General features: G+C 45.2%; 5 protein-coding genes across 5 annotated transcripts; 2 read left to right on the top strand and 3 right to left on the bottom strand.

The window, feature by feature from the left end:
* Positions 1–161: 161 nt before the first annotated feature.
* Positions 162–2,115, bottom strand: JR316_0007965 (Serine/threonine-protein kinase; the record flags this gene model as incomplete). The annotated part of the gene is made up of 10 exons (XM_047893685.1): positions 162–207; positions 272–499; positions 561–772; positions 827–856; positions 908–1,136; positions 1,184–1,425; positions 1,487–1,570; positions 1,626–1,797; positions 1,848–1,974; positions 2,031–2,115. 10 exons carry the CDS (start codon positions 2,113–2,115, stop codon positions 162–164), a joined length of 1,455 nt encoding a protein of 484 aa, XP_047747000.1.
* Positions 2,116–3,664: 1,549 nt separating this feature from the next.
* Positions 3,665–4,952, bottom strand: JR316_0007966 (uncharacterized protein; the record flags this gene model as incomplete). Its single annotated transcript, XM_047893686.1, has 2 exons — positions 3,665–4,120; positions 4,800–4,952. 2 exons carry the CDS (start codon positions 4,950–4,952, stop codon positions 3,665–3,667), a joined length of 609 nt encoding a protein of 202 aa, XP_047747001.1.
* A 570-nt stretch (positions 4,953–5,522) lies between these two features.
* JR316_0007967 (uncharacterized protein) lies at positions 5,523–6,120 on the top strand (the record flags this gene model as incomplete). Its single annotated transcript, XM_047893687.1, has 3 exons — positions 5,523–5,664; positions 5,827–5,901; positions 5,966–6,120. 3 exons carry the CDS (start codon positions 5,523–5,525, stop codon positions 6,118–6,120), a joined length of 372 nt encoding a protein of 123 aa, XP_047747002.1.
* A 1,182-nt stretch (positions 6,121–7,302) lies between these two features.
* JR316_0007968 (uncharacterized protein) lies at positions 7,303–9,162 on the top strand (the record flags this gene model as incomplete). Its single annotated transcript, XM_047893688.1, has 3 exons — positions 7,303–8,186; positions 8,246–8,550; positions 8,603–9,162. The coding sequence occupies 3 exons, from the start codon at positions 7,303–7,305 to the stop codon at positions 9,160–9,162; spliced, it is 1,749 nt and encodes a 582-aa protein (XP_047747003.1).
* A 53-nt stretch (positions 9,163–9,215) lies between these two features.
* Positions 9,216–13,176, bottom strand: JR316_0007969 (uncharacterized protein; the record flags this gene model as incomplete). Its single annotated transcript, XM_047893689.1, has 10 exons — positions 9,216–10,111; positions 10,168–10,606; positions 10,664–11,022; positions 11,073–11,331; positions 11,404–11,740; positions 11,796–12,092; positions 12,174–12,529; positions 12,585–12,761; positions 12,870–12,973; positions 13,026–13,176. The coding sequence occupies 10 exons, from the start codon at positions 13,174–13,176 to the stop codon at positions 9,216–9,218; spliced, it is 3,375 nt and encodes a 1,124-aa protein (XP_047747004.1).
* Between the last annotated feature and the right edge of the window lie 332 nt (positions 13,177–13,508).

Consider the following 13,508-nt stretch of genomic DNA (forward strand, 5'->3'; position numbering starts at 1 on the left):
TGAGGAATATTTGGATGAAAGAAAGAATTAATCTTCAAGGTTCCAACGAGTTGACTGAACTTTCTTTGATATTATATGTAGTTGCAATAATGAGTAAACAGCGAAGGGTATGAAGTTTCCTACGGAGATCCAAAGAAAAAAGAAAGACTGGTTTAGTAAGGTTATCCCGATGCTTGAGAACCCCCTGTAAAGCGCTTGAATGTGAATCTAATAAAGACAAGATGTTGAATCAGCAGTTGAAAAAGAATTATAGATTGCCGCTTGGACATACCCAAGAAATGCCAGATCCTTCTCTGCTCCAACTCCTTCAACCTTTTCGAGTTGATCGGGCAGGGTACCAAGATCATCAGTAGGGAAGTACGATGTGTCAGTGATAGACTGTAGGTGGGGTACGAAAGGAGGTTCAATGTGGCGCAACGAGTTCCAATCTGCACCGTAGAAGAATGGATGTGATTTGATTTGTTGAACTGTTAACCGCTTATCTGCCCATGTCAGCATGCTAAGGTTGTAGAAGTAAATAATTAAGTGTAGCAGGGGTGTGCAAGGGCTCATTTACTCACCTCCGGATGAGATCCTCGCCTTCTCTAGAGATGTAAACCTCTTCAGGGAAGTAAAGATAGTGTGGCCAGTCGATAATCTTCTTATACGTGTTTCCAGGGCTATCAGAACAGAAGGGTGCATATCCAACCAAGCATTCAAAAAATATGGCTCCTAACGACCACCAATCACACTCTTTGCCGTACCCTTTCATCAGAAACACCTCTGGAGCGATCTAGATAAACCGTCAACAATGCAACAGTAAAACTAAGAAGTAGATGAGACGAACATAGTCCGGTGTTCCGACTGTAGAATATGCCTGAAGTTCATTCAGTTGTCAGGTACAATAAAGAATCAGGTTTATACGCACTAATTTCCGTCGGTTAGCTTTCCACGTTGCTATTTGTTCTCGGCTCATAGTAAGGTTGATAGGGTTGACCTGGACACTATTCCGAGCAGTGTCTCTTGACTTCTCCTGCTCCAAGTATCGCTTGTAATATTCACCATCAGATACTTTGTGCAGACCAGTTGATAAACCAAAGTCAGATAGCTTTAAATGTCCATTTTTGTCGATGAGGACATTGTCCGGTTTGATATCACTGAAGTGTCGTCAGTATTGTTTTGTAAGATAAGAAATGTAATATACCGATGAATATAGCCTAGATTGTGGACGGCTTCAATGGCAAGAATACACTCTGCCATGTAGAAACGAGTGACATCTTCAGAAAAAACGTCATATTTCATGAGCATGGTCATCAAATCTCCACCGGGTAGAAACTCCATTATGAGGTAGAGATACAGAGGATCCTGGAATGAGTAGAACAGTTGGACGACCCAAGGTGATGTCGATTCCGCTAAAACGTCGCGTTCGGCGCGTACATGGGCGAGCTGAAAGTTTTATGACAACATTCAAGGTCATGCTGATTGGGTAGAAGGGGAAATCACATACTTGATCTCTTTTCAACATTTCGGCCTTCTGAAGACTTTTCATCGCGTAAACCTTCCCCGTATCCACTTTCTGAACAAGCCTAACCTAACCAACAACCACATTCACTAACGAGAACAAGCACGCGCCAAGAAAGACCGACCTCTCCAAAAGCGCCTTTTCCAATAACTTTGACAGTACGGAAGTCTGTTAACTTGATTTTGGTTCTTCTAAGGCGAAGGTATTGAGATTCGGTCTTGCTGTACTTCCGTATCTCTCGCTCCTTAGCATCAGGCGTATGGAGCTGCGAAAGTCTTGTTTCCATCTCGATTCGCCTGTAACGCACATGAGGCATGCCTCTCAAGGAGCACAAACGTTTTCCCACCTTGCATTTCTTTCTATCGCAGAGTCGACTGCGACCTTGTAGTAGGATTCAAGCTTCAGTTTAGCGGCCGTTGATCGTGCCACTGCATCTGAGGTGAACTCTGCGGTAGATCGTTCGAAATACACATCTAGAAAGAAGATGGTTATCTACGTCGGCTCTTGACTATGCAAAGAAAGTGTTTACAGTCGTCTGAACGGGACTTGTTTGAGTTCTGATCTGGCGCTAGATGGTTAACGGGGCTCGAGGGGCCAGACGATGGCTGATGCATCTTGATATGACGATAGTTAGGGGTTTAGAGGTGAGATGAGCACCGGTAGGACAGAGAGACGTCGCCTCCTCCAACGAGCGAGAGAAAGGCGCAAGGGGAGGTTGTGCGTTGTCTGAAAGCAAGGAAGAAATAATTATTGGCGTGGTGCTTAATCTGGCACCTTCGCAATGGTTGCCCAGGCCCCGTCGGCGATCTCGATATTATTAAATAACACTGGTTAGCACCACCTGATGAATCCCACGAACTCCAGCAGTTTTTTGTCTCTTCTACGGTCCTACAGGTACTCACCGAGACATGCTTTAATGCCTTCGTACATAACACATACAATAATAACGCCTCATGGACCCGCATGCCTGGGTACCCTGTCTGAACCCCATGCAGCATTCGAAGCTCAGGAGGTTGACATATCGGAACTAAGTATAAAATTTACCATTACTCTGTCATTGTATATAATTTTTGATGAGTTTCTAGCCTGTGCTTTAAAATTTAGAATAAAGCTTTCAGAGCTCAGAATATGTATACTTGGATTGGATGAGTGGTCCCAGAGGCGACGACAAAGTTACTTACACAGGCGGCCGCTGGACACATTTTTGGATGTGTTTGGCCGATGTATGTCAGACACAAATAAACATGTGTCTGCCACCTCCATCCGATATCAGTGGGTGACACAACAGGCCGAAATTCATGTGGCTGCCACATAAGTGCCAAGCACCGTTTGTGTCAGCCACATTCTAGCAAATACATATTTTTTTGTAGGCTTTTCATATGTATTCACAGTATAATATCATTGTGAAATTTTATTTTTGGTCTTTCATACAAGATTAGGTTATAATAAAACACCATATATTGAGCATGAAGCTGAAGCTAAATAACTACTAATCTAACGTCTATCCTATAAAGTACTCACTGGGTTATTGCATCCACAAATACCCATTCCACAGAGCCAAACTATGGTGTCGACAATGGCGATCGATTCCGGCTATGGCGTTGACGATGTTGTGTTGCGCATCCAACTATCACCCATTCTCCAGAGCCAAACTATGGTGTCAACGATGGCTATCGATTCCGGCAATGGTGTTCTTGGACCTTGTCAAACTTCAAAGCACATATTCTTGAACCTGTGGTGTTAAAATAAGTAATTTTCGCCATGGATAGCTGTCTAAAAATACTCAGCAATAAGCAGGTTCTTGCACCAGTGTGCGATCTACAAATCAAATGTCAGTCACCAAAAAAAAACTATGCCCAACCATGCCGCTCAACGCGTTCCCACATATTGGGAATCTGGATCTTTCCAGTGCATGGCTTTTAGTACATGAAAGGGCTGGATCTCTTAACAATGCACGGCGGAAAACACGGTGCCGCTGTGCGAGATCATGGAGGAAAAGATGAAAGCGATAACTCGTTGCTGTTGATCAAATGATCACCGGTGCCAAACACTAGCAAACTGAATATTAGGGGCTACATGTTCTCAACATCAACTTCAGATTTAGTTGCGTTTACACATACATTTCCGCATAATTAATAACTATATTGTAGTGGAGTCTAGTGGCTAAAAAGGTCTACCTGTTGAAGGACCACTAAATAATTGAGCAATTGCATTACCAAAATTTAAATGAGGTTCAGGCAGCCTCGAAGAAGAATTGGAAGGAAAGGACTGTATAGTGGTGGGTTGTGGGTCGGATGTGACATCGCTAGGGCTGGTAAAAGAGCGCTCGGAAGGGTGGCTTGAGAAATCTAAGCCTTTATTGGTCCTGAGAGAGTCCATCTCCAGACATTCAGCAATAAATCTATTCACAAGCTTAGCATAACTCATTGAGAATACAAGAGAAAACTCGGACTGTTTCAACTCAGCTGTATTATCTCCCAGCTCATCGTCAAGCCTCTTGAGCCATTGATCAACTTTGGACCAATAGTCTTCGCCATCAGCCACCCGACCGCGAGTTTTCCCAGCGGGAATGTTTGTTTTTTGCAATTTACGTTTTTGGTAGCAGAATGACCCGAATCGCTAGAGTTGTCGGTGCTTGGTGTTCCAAAATCCTGGTCATTGTTCTCCTCTTCTGAGTTGTTGTCATCCTTCTCAAGTTCAAAGGCCGAAAACATAGATGAATGGTCCCAGAAAAACCGCCACTTTACATTGCCACGTTAGTGAAACTTTTTGAATCAGAAATATTGAAGACACACCAATAACACATGTTTTGAGAGGTAAGCTGTATTGGAATTTGCACCAGACTCTGACGTAGGCAGACAATATTTCACAATGAGGCCCGCCGCAAATTCTTGCACAGAAGTAAACTTTGGGCCTGGAGTTATGCTTTGTATGATCTTTAATTTCACACATCAGTACACGGCATATGGTAAACCGGACAACCACACACCTCTTTTCGAAGCGTGTTTCTCTGAATTGTACAAACGGTTTGTATATGCGCCATCCATTTGGCCTCACGTCCCAGCCGATTCAGGATGTTGTCAAGGTAATTGTCTGCGGGCTTTTTTTTCATCTTTGCCTGCAAATGCATTTGTTTTAGACCGCCAATTAAAGTGAAAAGAACGCACCTCAACATCGATGTGAAGCGTCTTAAAGGACTGTCTAGAGGGCTTTAGAAGCTCTTTGATACAGGTTGATTTAATGGCCATCTAAAAGCTGGCTCAGACCACCGTGTTCATAAAGGCAAACAATGACTCACCTTTTGTGCATTTGATAACACAAAGTTCTCATCTTTTTGCAGCTCATAATCAGCCAAAAAACTGCTCAGCTGCCCGAGTCCTTGTAGATGTGTTTGCGTGGCAGTCAGTGCTTTATGCAGACGAACTTCGGCCCCAAACTGGCAGGCCAACATCATGATTCGACTTATCACTTCGGTCTAAGGAGGTTGCTCTTCAGGCACGGCTGTACAGATCTGCGGGTTTACGAGTTAGAAGCAGTTTGATGTAGGCGTTATGTAAAAAACAAGTTTACCTGATAAAGAAAAGTGAGATCTGCACTGTGGTTGCTTGTGAGGTTGAATCGGTGAACCAGGTTGTCAATAAACAGCTATGTACCAGTTGGGCGGTCCACGTCACGAGAAACAGGCTGTGATGCAAAAGCTGGGTCAATCGAAGAATGAGACATTGTGGATTCAGAATCAAGCAAACATCTCTTACCTTGCTTTTATACCCCAAGTTTGATTTGCCATGTTTGCCACAACAAACGAATCACATCGCGTTTGAGGTCAATCAACAATTCGCGTCGCGTTCGAGGTCAATCAACAATTCGCGTCGTGTCACATCAACAACAACAAACCTATGCGTCACATAAAAAGGAGGCGTCAAAGTTATTCCAAAGGTTTGCTCACCTTTTGTCTCACTCTCTCACTCCCTTAACCATCAGTCTGATATTTGTGTGGTTTCGTTATCTTGAACCGCTCAACATGTCTACCAACACTCTTGACAATTGTCTACCATCCCGCCTGCTGTCGCCTAAGACTCCATCGCCAAAAAAAAGTTTCAGGAAGCACAACCAAGATGAAGACGATGAGGCACCTAAAAAGTACCTGTCAACTCTGAATGCAGGTCAGTAAACAAACCTTGTTAAACCTCAGCATAACCTACCCTGACCTCCCACCCGTAGGGCTTGACGTTACTGATGGTCTGCCCAACTACAGTTTTTACGGCCTTGGTAAATAGAATCTTATCACGAATGCACTTGAACTTACACCATCCAAACTCAACTAGGTGATACCCCTGGATCAACGTGCCAAAGCGATCTCGAAGACCAGCCGGTTGTATCCAAAATGCCTGAAAAGAATGGTGCGTTTCATAAGTTGACAGTATTGCTGTGAAAGGTTGAGACCACTCACATCCACTTTATTAGACCATTCCTCCAAGGTTCCCCGCAACAAAACCACAATCAGCTTGAACAGGGCCTATCCACGTTCCCGACGCGATCTGGAGGCAGAGATTACTGTTTGGCGTGAAATAGCCATCGAGGCAACAAGAGAAGCTGTGGCCTATAAGAATCAGCTTTGAACGGCATGGTTGGACCTTGCCGCAGCACGCCAGGAGGCCCAGTCAACTAAAAAGGCGGTAAAAAACTTGGTTAGGTCTGTGAAGAATTCCAAACAACGCTCTGCATACCTGACGTTGGTGGTGGAGGGTCTAGAAGAGCAGTTGAGGACATATGTCAGACAGGAACACAACACAGCAATTATGCTGGTAGAAGAGAGGCATTGGAGCCAACAGCTGAAAGCAGCGTTGACGTCCCATGGCATTAACGTACCGGTTTACATTCCTCCTCAGCCTTTGCAGTCTGACAATCCCATTGCTATTGTTTAGACGGTTTGTGAAATAGAATCTGCAGCACTTTCAATACTATATTGTCAATTTGGCCTTACAAAAGGGATGCATGAAATATAACGCACCTGGGTAGTATTCCTGAGACCTGCATTACTCTGCGGTGTTTGTGTTTGTAGCGGACTGACGTATTACCAGGTGTTCTGAGGTCAAAGCAGTTGAAGTGTGTCGCGGGTGCAACGCGTCCACCTACGTCACCTGACCCCTATCACCTGACCCCTATCACCTGACCCCTGATCTGTTTAATGAGGTTCAACATTCCCCTCATTCGCGTTCGTATAAATACCCGTCCCACCGGTAAGCAAACGTTCGTATATCAGAAACGCGACAGGGCCCAGCTCTCGCGTTGGTTAGAGGCTTGCCAGGCGAGGGATCACCCCTGGACCGGGTCTGTCAAACTGCCAGCCAACGCAGGAGCTGGGGCGTGTCATGATTGCAAGAACCCTGCTCACCGTTGGTTTTTGCATGCACAGATGTCGGCCTGCCAATAGGCGCGCTATACGGTACGTCCTTGGAAACTTTTCTATGCATATACCAAGTTTTAAATCGGAAATCTGTTCAAGCAGACATGATCTGGGAGGGTGTATGCCCAGTGTCAGCCTGAGGTATGGGAGGATCCGTTGGCTTTTGACTTGATCTCTGCCTGGCGGGCAGCAGATGCAAGGGAGGACACAGACTTGTTAGATCTAGATCAAGGTGAGTCACCATGTTTGCCTACTCGTCATCTGCCCATTCACGTACTTGTCAATAGATGTCTTGATTCCATCGACCGACGATACGTCGACGCCATCCGTTCACAACATCTGGACGCCGTCGATCCACGATGCGTCAAAGAATCGGTCGACGGACGATACCTGGATGCAGTTTACGAACAATACGTCGACGCCGACGGCGTTGATCCACGACGTGTCGACCCCGTCAACCCGTGAATCGATGACGTCGATCCACGACGTGTCAACGCCGTCAACCCGCGAATCGACGACGTCAGCCCACAACGCATCGACCCCGTCAACCTGCGAGTCGATGCTGTCAGCCCACAACGCGTCGACCCTGTCAACCCGCGAGTCGATGCTGTCAGTCTATAACGCGTCGACCCCATCAACCCGCGAATCGACGACGTCAGCCCACGACGTGTCGATCCCGTCAACCCGTGAATCGACGACGTCAGCCCACAACGCGTCGACCCCGTCAACCCGCGAGTCGATGCTGTCAGTCCATAACGCGTCGACCCCGTCAACCCGCGAATCGACGACGTCAGCCCACGATGTGTCGATCCCGTCAACCCGCGAATCGACGACGTCAGCCCACAACGCGTCGACCCCGTCAACCCGCGAGTCGATGCTGTCAGCCCACGATGCGTTGACACCATCGGTTGACAATATGTTGACACCGCCGATTGTACCTTCGCAATCGTCGACCAAGCTTTCGCTTTCGTTACCTCAGCGAGACCCATCCGTGCAAACCGCCAGCCTGAAAAGGCCATACAATGGGCTTTCCAACAGTCATCGCAGCCGCAAGTATCAGCGGACGTTACAATACAATAAGCACGGACACACACCAAAACCCAGTCTTTTAAGCATGCTTCCCAGCTGCCAGCCAGAGGCTCTCAACGTCAAGCTTGACACTTTGCCTGCCACGCAAGGCGCCTATGGTGCTAAACCAACAAAACCCCACAAAAGTCACCTATATAGCTTGGATGCCATCAAGGCCCTTGGGTTCCGCATTATACCTTGGGATAGATGGTGAGTTACAACTCTTCTGATCTGTTCAGTTTGATGGAGTTAAAGCTAATGCACTATAGCACCCCCGTCCCGTTTGTTTCTGAAGACGGACGTATTTTTATGGTTCTGGCAGGCCGTCCTAAGGACCCTGCATACGAACGTGCCACGGAGGAAGCATTTGATCTACTGAGGGAGGCCGGACACACCACAGTGTTTACACACAAAGACTATTCAGAAAATCGTGGTCATTATCCCGCACTCAACATCGGCGTTACACACGGTGTAGGGACACACTCTCCACTCAACCGCGTCCAGCGCCATCCCAAAATCACTGCCAAGCTCTTGCAGTCGGAAAGCATTCAACAAATGGCCAGTTTTGCCAGCAGTAAGTGACTCCTATGCCTGTTTTGTGAACCTGTTTTTAAACACATCCACAGGTGCATTTGCTACATGGAGCCCTAAAGTGTACAACCACTATAAGTTGTACATGGATAAGATATTCGCCAATGACTCCACGCTAGTCCGACTGTTTCGCCGCAGCATATTTCCGGCGGCCACCTTCAACCTAGGGTCTGTGGTTTGCACCATCCCGCATTTTGATATCAAAAACTGTCCATATGGCTGGTGCGCCATCCAGTCTTTAGGGAAATTCAATGCCAAAAAGGGTGGTCACTTTGTGGTGTGGGGCCTGAAAGTGGCCATTGAGTTCCCTGCAGGATCTACCATCCTTATGCTGTCCGCCGTCCTAGAACATTCAAACACCAGCATTGAACACGGAGAGGAGCGTGCTTCCTTTACTCAGTATGCTTCAGGTGGCCTGTTTAGATGGGTTGATTATGGCTACCGCACCGAGAAGGAGTTAAAACGTACAAACCCCAAGCTTTATCAAGAGCAAATGGAGCTTAGGCCAACACGATGGAAGAGGGGGTTGGGCATGTTGTGCACCTTACAAGATCTTATTTCAAAAGCTGCGTTTGAGGTCTCTGGACAAGTTTGATCTGCTATTCTTCTTGTAGAATTCTAGTAAATAAATACAGTATGGTTTTACTTCTATCGAAAGTCCAATGTTATTTGACCTGGATATACCACAGATGCTTGCCTGCTACGTCGAGGTGAACTAACACCTCCAGAAGATGTTCCTGCTGAAGCATGTTGAGGCAAACTGACACCCCCAGAAGGTGTGGCTGCTAGAGTAGGGGTGCCCAAGGGGCTCTGGGCATGTTGTCTCAAGGCGGCTGTTGGTGTTTTGGTTGGTTTGGAAGTACTTGATTGGGAGGCTTCTCCTACCTTCCGTTGAACAATGGCTTGAGCCACACTTCTTTGAATTATAGCATCTTCGTTTAACGGGGCAGAGTGGAGGTGAAAACTTTGGAGATGAGCAGCATCGCGCATTTGACACATATTGAGGAGGAGCATATCATCCAATGAGTTTTGATGCAGTATTGTTGCCTTAGTCTGATCAGTTTGTATTTGCTCTTGATAGATGTATTGTAGCCCATTTGCCTGGCATCCATGACGTTGACAGTCATGTTGAGTATTTACGGTGCAAAGAAGGCAACTCCACGGAATGAAGGACCATTCCTGCTGAAGAATCAGACGGAGCATAAAAACTGGCTGCAGTTGTCCAGCAGGCAATATGTGCGACGGCGGTTGGTGTAAAGCTGTTTGAATAAGAATACCATCGGGCCGGTTTTGAAGATGGTTTGGAGAGCCAACCTGCTGCAAGATCTCTCGAACACACCCTATCAGAGGCGGCTGGGATGGATGAATTTGGGCAATGACAAACTGTCCTATGGTGCATAGATCCTCGTTTCTCAGATAGACCTGGGAATTGGTTACATACAGTTGTTGGCTGGCTGCAGTATTGAGCACAATGTTGGGAAGCTTTTGGCCACATAATGTGCGATGAAATGGTTGAGGATCTGTGCCATTAGATTTGCATGAACCTAGGCCATTGCATTAGACCGCTCACTAGTAGTATAGATTTGTAAATATAACTTACCAGCCTTACTGGCAGCAGGTTTCTGCAGTCCCAAATAGCTAGCTGGTGTTGAGTCTGGAGCATCAATAAGGTGAAGACCTCCAGGTCCAGCAGTGCGCCACTCTGAATTAGCCACATTTGTTGGATCCTTTTTCCAAGACTGATAAAGCTCTTGTGGAAGAAAAAAACCACCACTAAGAAGATGGCGAATCCGATTGCCTTGCGCAAAGCCACGGGCAATATCATGTGAAGGTGCTTGGTGATTACTGTGAATGCTTTTTGCACGGATAATAGCATTGAATGACTCAAACGATTCCGTGGCAAACAATATTGCTGGCCCAAACCGACGGACATGTTCTGGAAGATGAAGAATAATGTGAAATTTGGTTTTGTTAAACCACGCGCAGGTCCATGTTGCCGTTTTCAACAAAAAGTATTTGATGTCGGCCTCTAATCTGGGCTAAAACATGATTTAATTTAATAAAACAATTTAAAGAAAGACACAATGAAGACGCACCAGGTACTCATCAATGTTAGAGATTGCTGGCTGCCAAATAACTGGAACTAACGTAGATAGGGACACCCATGCATCATAAACCTCCTGAGAAACCATGTTGTAGATGACAAATGGCGCTACTTGAGCAATAATTCGGAAATCGCGACCAGTTAGTGACCCGGCATAGTTCACTAGTGTGGAGCCATTTAATGTGGGTATACCTAGACCTGCCACACTGAGGCTGTTTAAACGAATAATCAAAGTTTGCTTTTTAGCAGGAGTAACCTGATTTTGAACTAGGTCTCTCCAAAAATATTTAACGAAACCCAGCAATACAACATGCAGAATTTTGACGGGAGTGTCCTGATGAGGATCCAAGCCTGGAATATAGATTTAGCTAGTAAATTAAAGCAAAATATTTCAATCGCACCAAGTTTCCATACGGGACTTTTGATGTCTCCAGGAAGCTTATCGACAGCCGCTTTAAGAGCTTTTTCCTTTGCCTGAGTAGAAACTTTTCCCTTATAAGATTTGAAAAGCTTTTCAATAAAGAAGTCCTGGAAAACATCCTTGATGCCAGTTTCCGTTTTTGCAGCTCTAAGTTTTGATTTTGTGCCAATCATCTTAGCTTGCTCCAAAAAAGAGTCAAGAGTAGCCATAGTCTCTTTCTTGCGACGCGGTTTGCCAATCTTAGAATCAAAGGTGATTAAAATATAAATTGTTATAAAACAACTTTTACGCACCTTTATAAAATCACTAACCCTTCGAAGCATTGACTCCATAGACTCCTTGTACCTCCGCCGTTTGTGAGAAGGCCGTGTGAAGGTATCTTCAGAATCAACATCACTATGGATTGAAAGGGTAGGAAAGTTGGGTCGAGCACAACTGTCATGTGGAAGATTTTTGTGTGGGCATTCTTGACTGTCAACTCCTTTGGCCCAGCAAATCTGGCAAAAATATTTCCCTTGCATTCCAATATGACAAGCAAACTCGCTATGCATAGGGTTGTCACCCAGAAGTGCAAATACAGGTGGAAAAATCATAACGGCCTCTTTGTGTATACAGTCCCATACCCAAATACCATGTTTTTGAGCCAATCTAAAGTTAAAATGATTAGAATATGTGCAGCAAATATAAGATAGTGACAACTTACTGAAGTTGATCAACCACACCATCAAGCATTTCTAGAGGTGGCGCAATATCTGAAGTGCATAGAAAATGGATATTGTATTCTTGTGAACTCTTTTTGCGAGGAAGACCAGCTAGAATAAATAGGTAGCTGTTGTGCTTATTCCACTTCTTGGACTGGTTTCCCGACGTATCGTCACAGTACATCCATAGCGGCAGAGAATAGACTCGGTATCCCTTTGCTAATACACGCCAACGATTGCCAATAGTAGGATCTGTACGTGTCCATTTCGACAGCCCAGGCCCCGAATGGATCGCACACCTGTTTACTTATAAGAAATTGAATAAAATATATAAAATATAGTCCATACCAAATATTCGTGAAGGGTGTGACAAGTTATACAACAAGTGATCCTTTGACAACTGAATAAAATTCTTTAGCAATTGGCTTTGCGTGATTTTGATTTCGCGATCTTCGGACACAACCCAACCACTAGGAGTATCTTCCATAAGCCAGGCTTTGGCATAAAATACACCTTCTCGGAGAAACCATTGAATAGGAATGCAGCAACGTCCATCAATCAGCATAGTTGGTTCAAAGATGAAAAAATCATTATTATTGAGCCGTATCATTGGAGTACCATCCTCAGGATTGATTTCACGCAGCCAACCCGAAGCTTGATAGGTTTCGCTAATCGATTTGCCCGTATCTTCAGGATAGAAGTAAAGGAACGGTCGGACTTGAGGATTAGACATTTCCTATTCAGATTGGTTAGAAATCAAAAGTATTCATTTGTAACATATAGATTCATACCTGGGCAAGAATTTGAGACAGAGAATTTACAAAGTATACATTGCCCAGCTTGCCCTTGTACTCCTTCGTCTCAATTCCACACAAATTCTGCAATGCCTTGTTAATGCCTTGCATAGCCTTAACGCTAGGCACATCGTTGACGCCATTGATACGCAGTAGCCAGAGAAATAAATCCAGCTGACGACGTGAAAATAGTGATCGTGGAAGGTGCATCAAAACATCAAGAGAACAAGTCTGATTTATTGATTGAGCAGAAAATCTAACCGATGGCAGGCAAAGACTCACAATTTTATCAATCCACAGATACCATTTTCGAGCTTCAGCCGGGTCGGTGTGAATACCGCGCATACGTTTTCGGGGCAAAGATTCATTATCAACTTGTTCAGTGTCTGATTAAAAGTTAAGGACTCAAACAATATGCGCTATTTAGACGTTACACACCTGAATTGGCTTGCTCATTGCTACTCTCAGAAAGCGGAGGACTGCCACCACCATCATCAGATCCATCACTCTCGTTATTAGAATTTAGAAAATCCAGAGTAGCTTGACATATTTGGGCAGACGCAAAGTCGATGGGAGATGGATCCGACATAATTTCATCATCGTTGAATAGATTCCAGTCAATCCTGGTGAGTGGAGAGACCGTCGACAAAGTGGTTGAAGAAGGTGCAGCCGAGACCCTAGAAAGGCGAGGGTCATTGGCAGGATACAAAGGCTGGTGTGGTTGACGAGATGCAGACACAAGAATTGCACGTAAGGCGTCCTCTAACAAAAGGGACTTGTTAACCGGTGGCAACGAGGTTTGTGAAGAAGCAGAGGATTTCTCTTTGGTATGAAATGCCTGCAGAGCTGTTTGGTGTTTTGTGGTGTTGAAGTGCTCATTGAGGTGGTGTTTTTGGCGACCTTTTGTATCTTGACAGACCC

The sequence above is a fragment of the Psilocybe cubensis genome, chromosome 7, assembly GCF_017499595.1.
Source record: "Psilocybe cubensis strain MGC-MH-2018 chromosome 7, whole genome shotgun sequence".
NCBI lineage: Eukaryota > Fungi > Basidiomycota > Agaricomycetes > Agaricales > Agrocybaceae > Psilocybe > Psilocybe cubensis.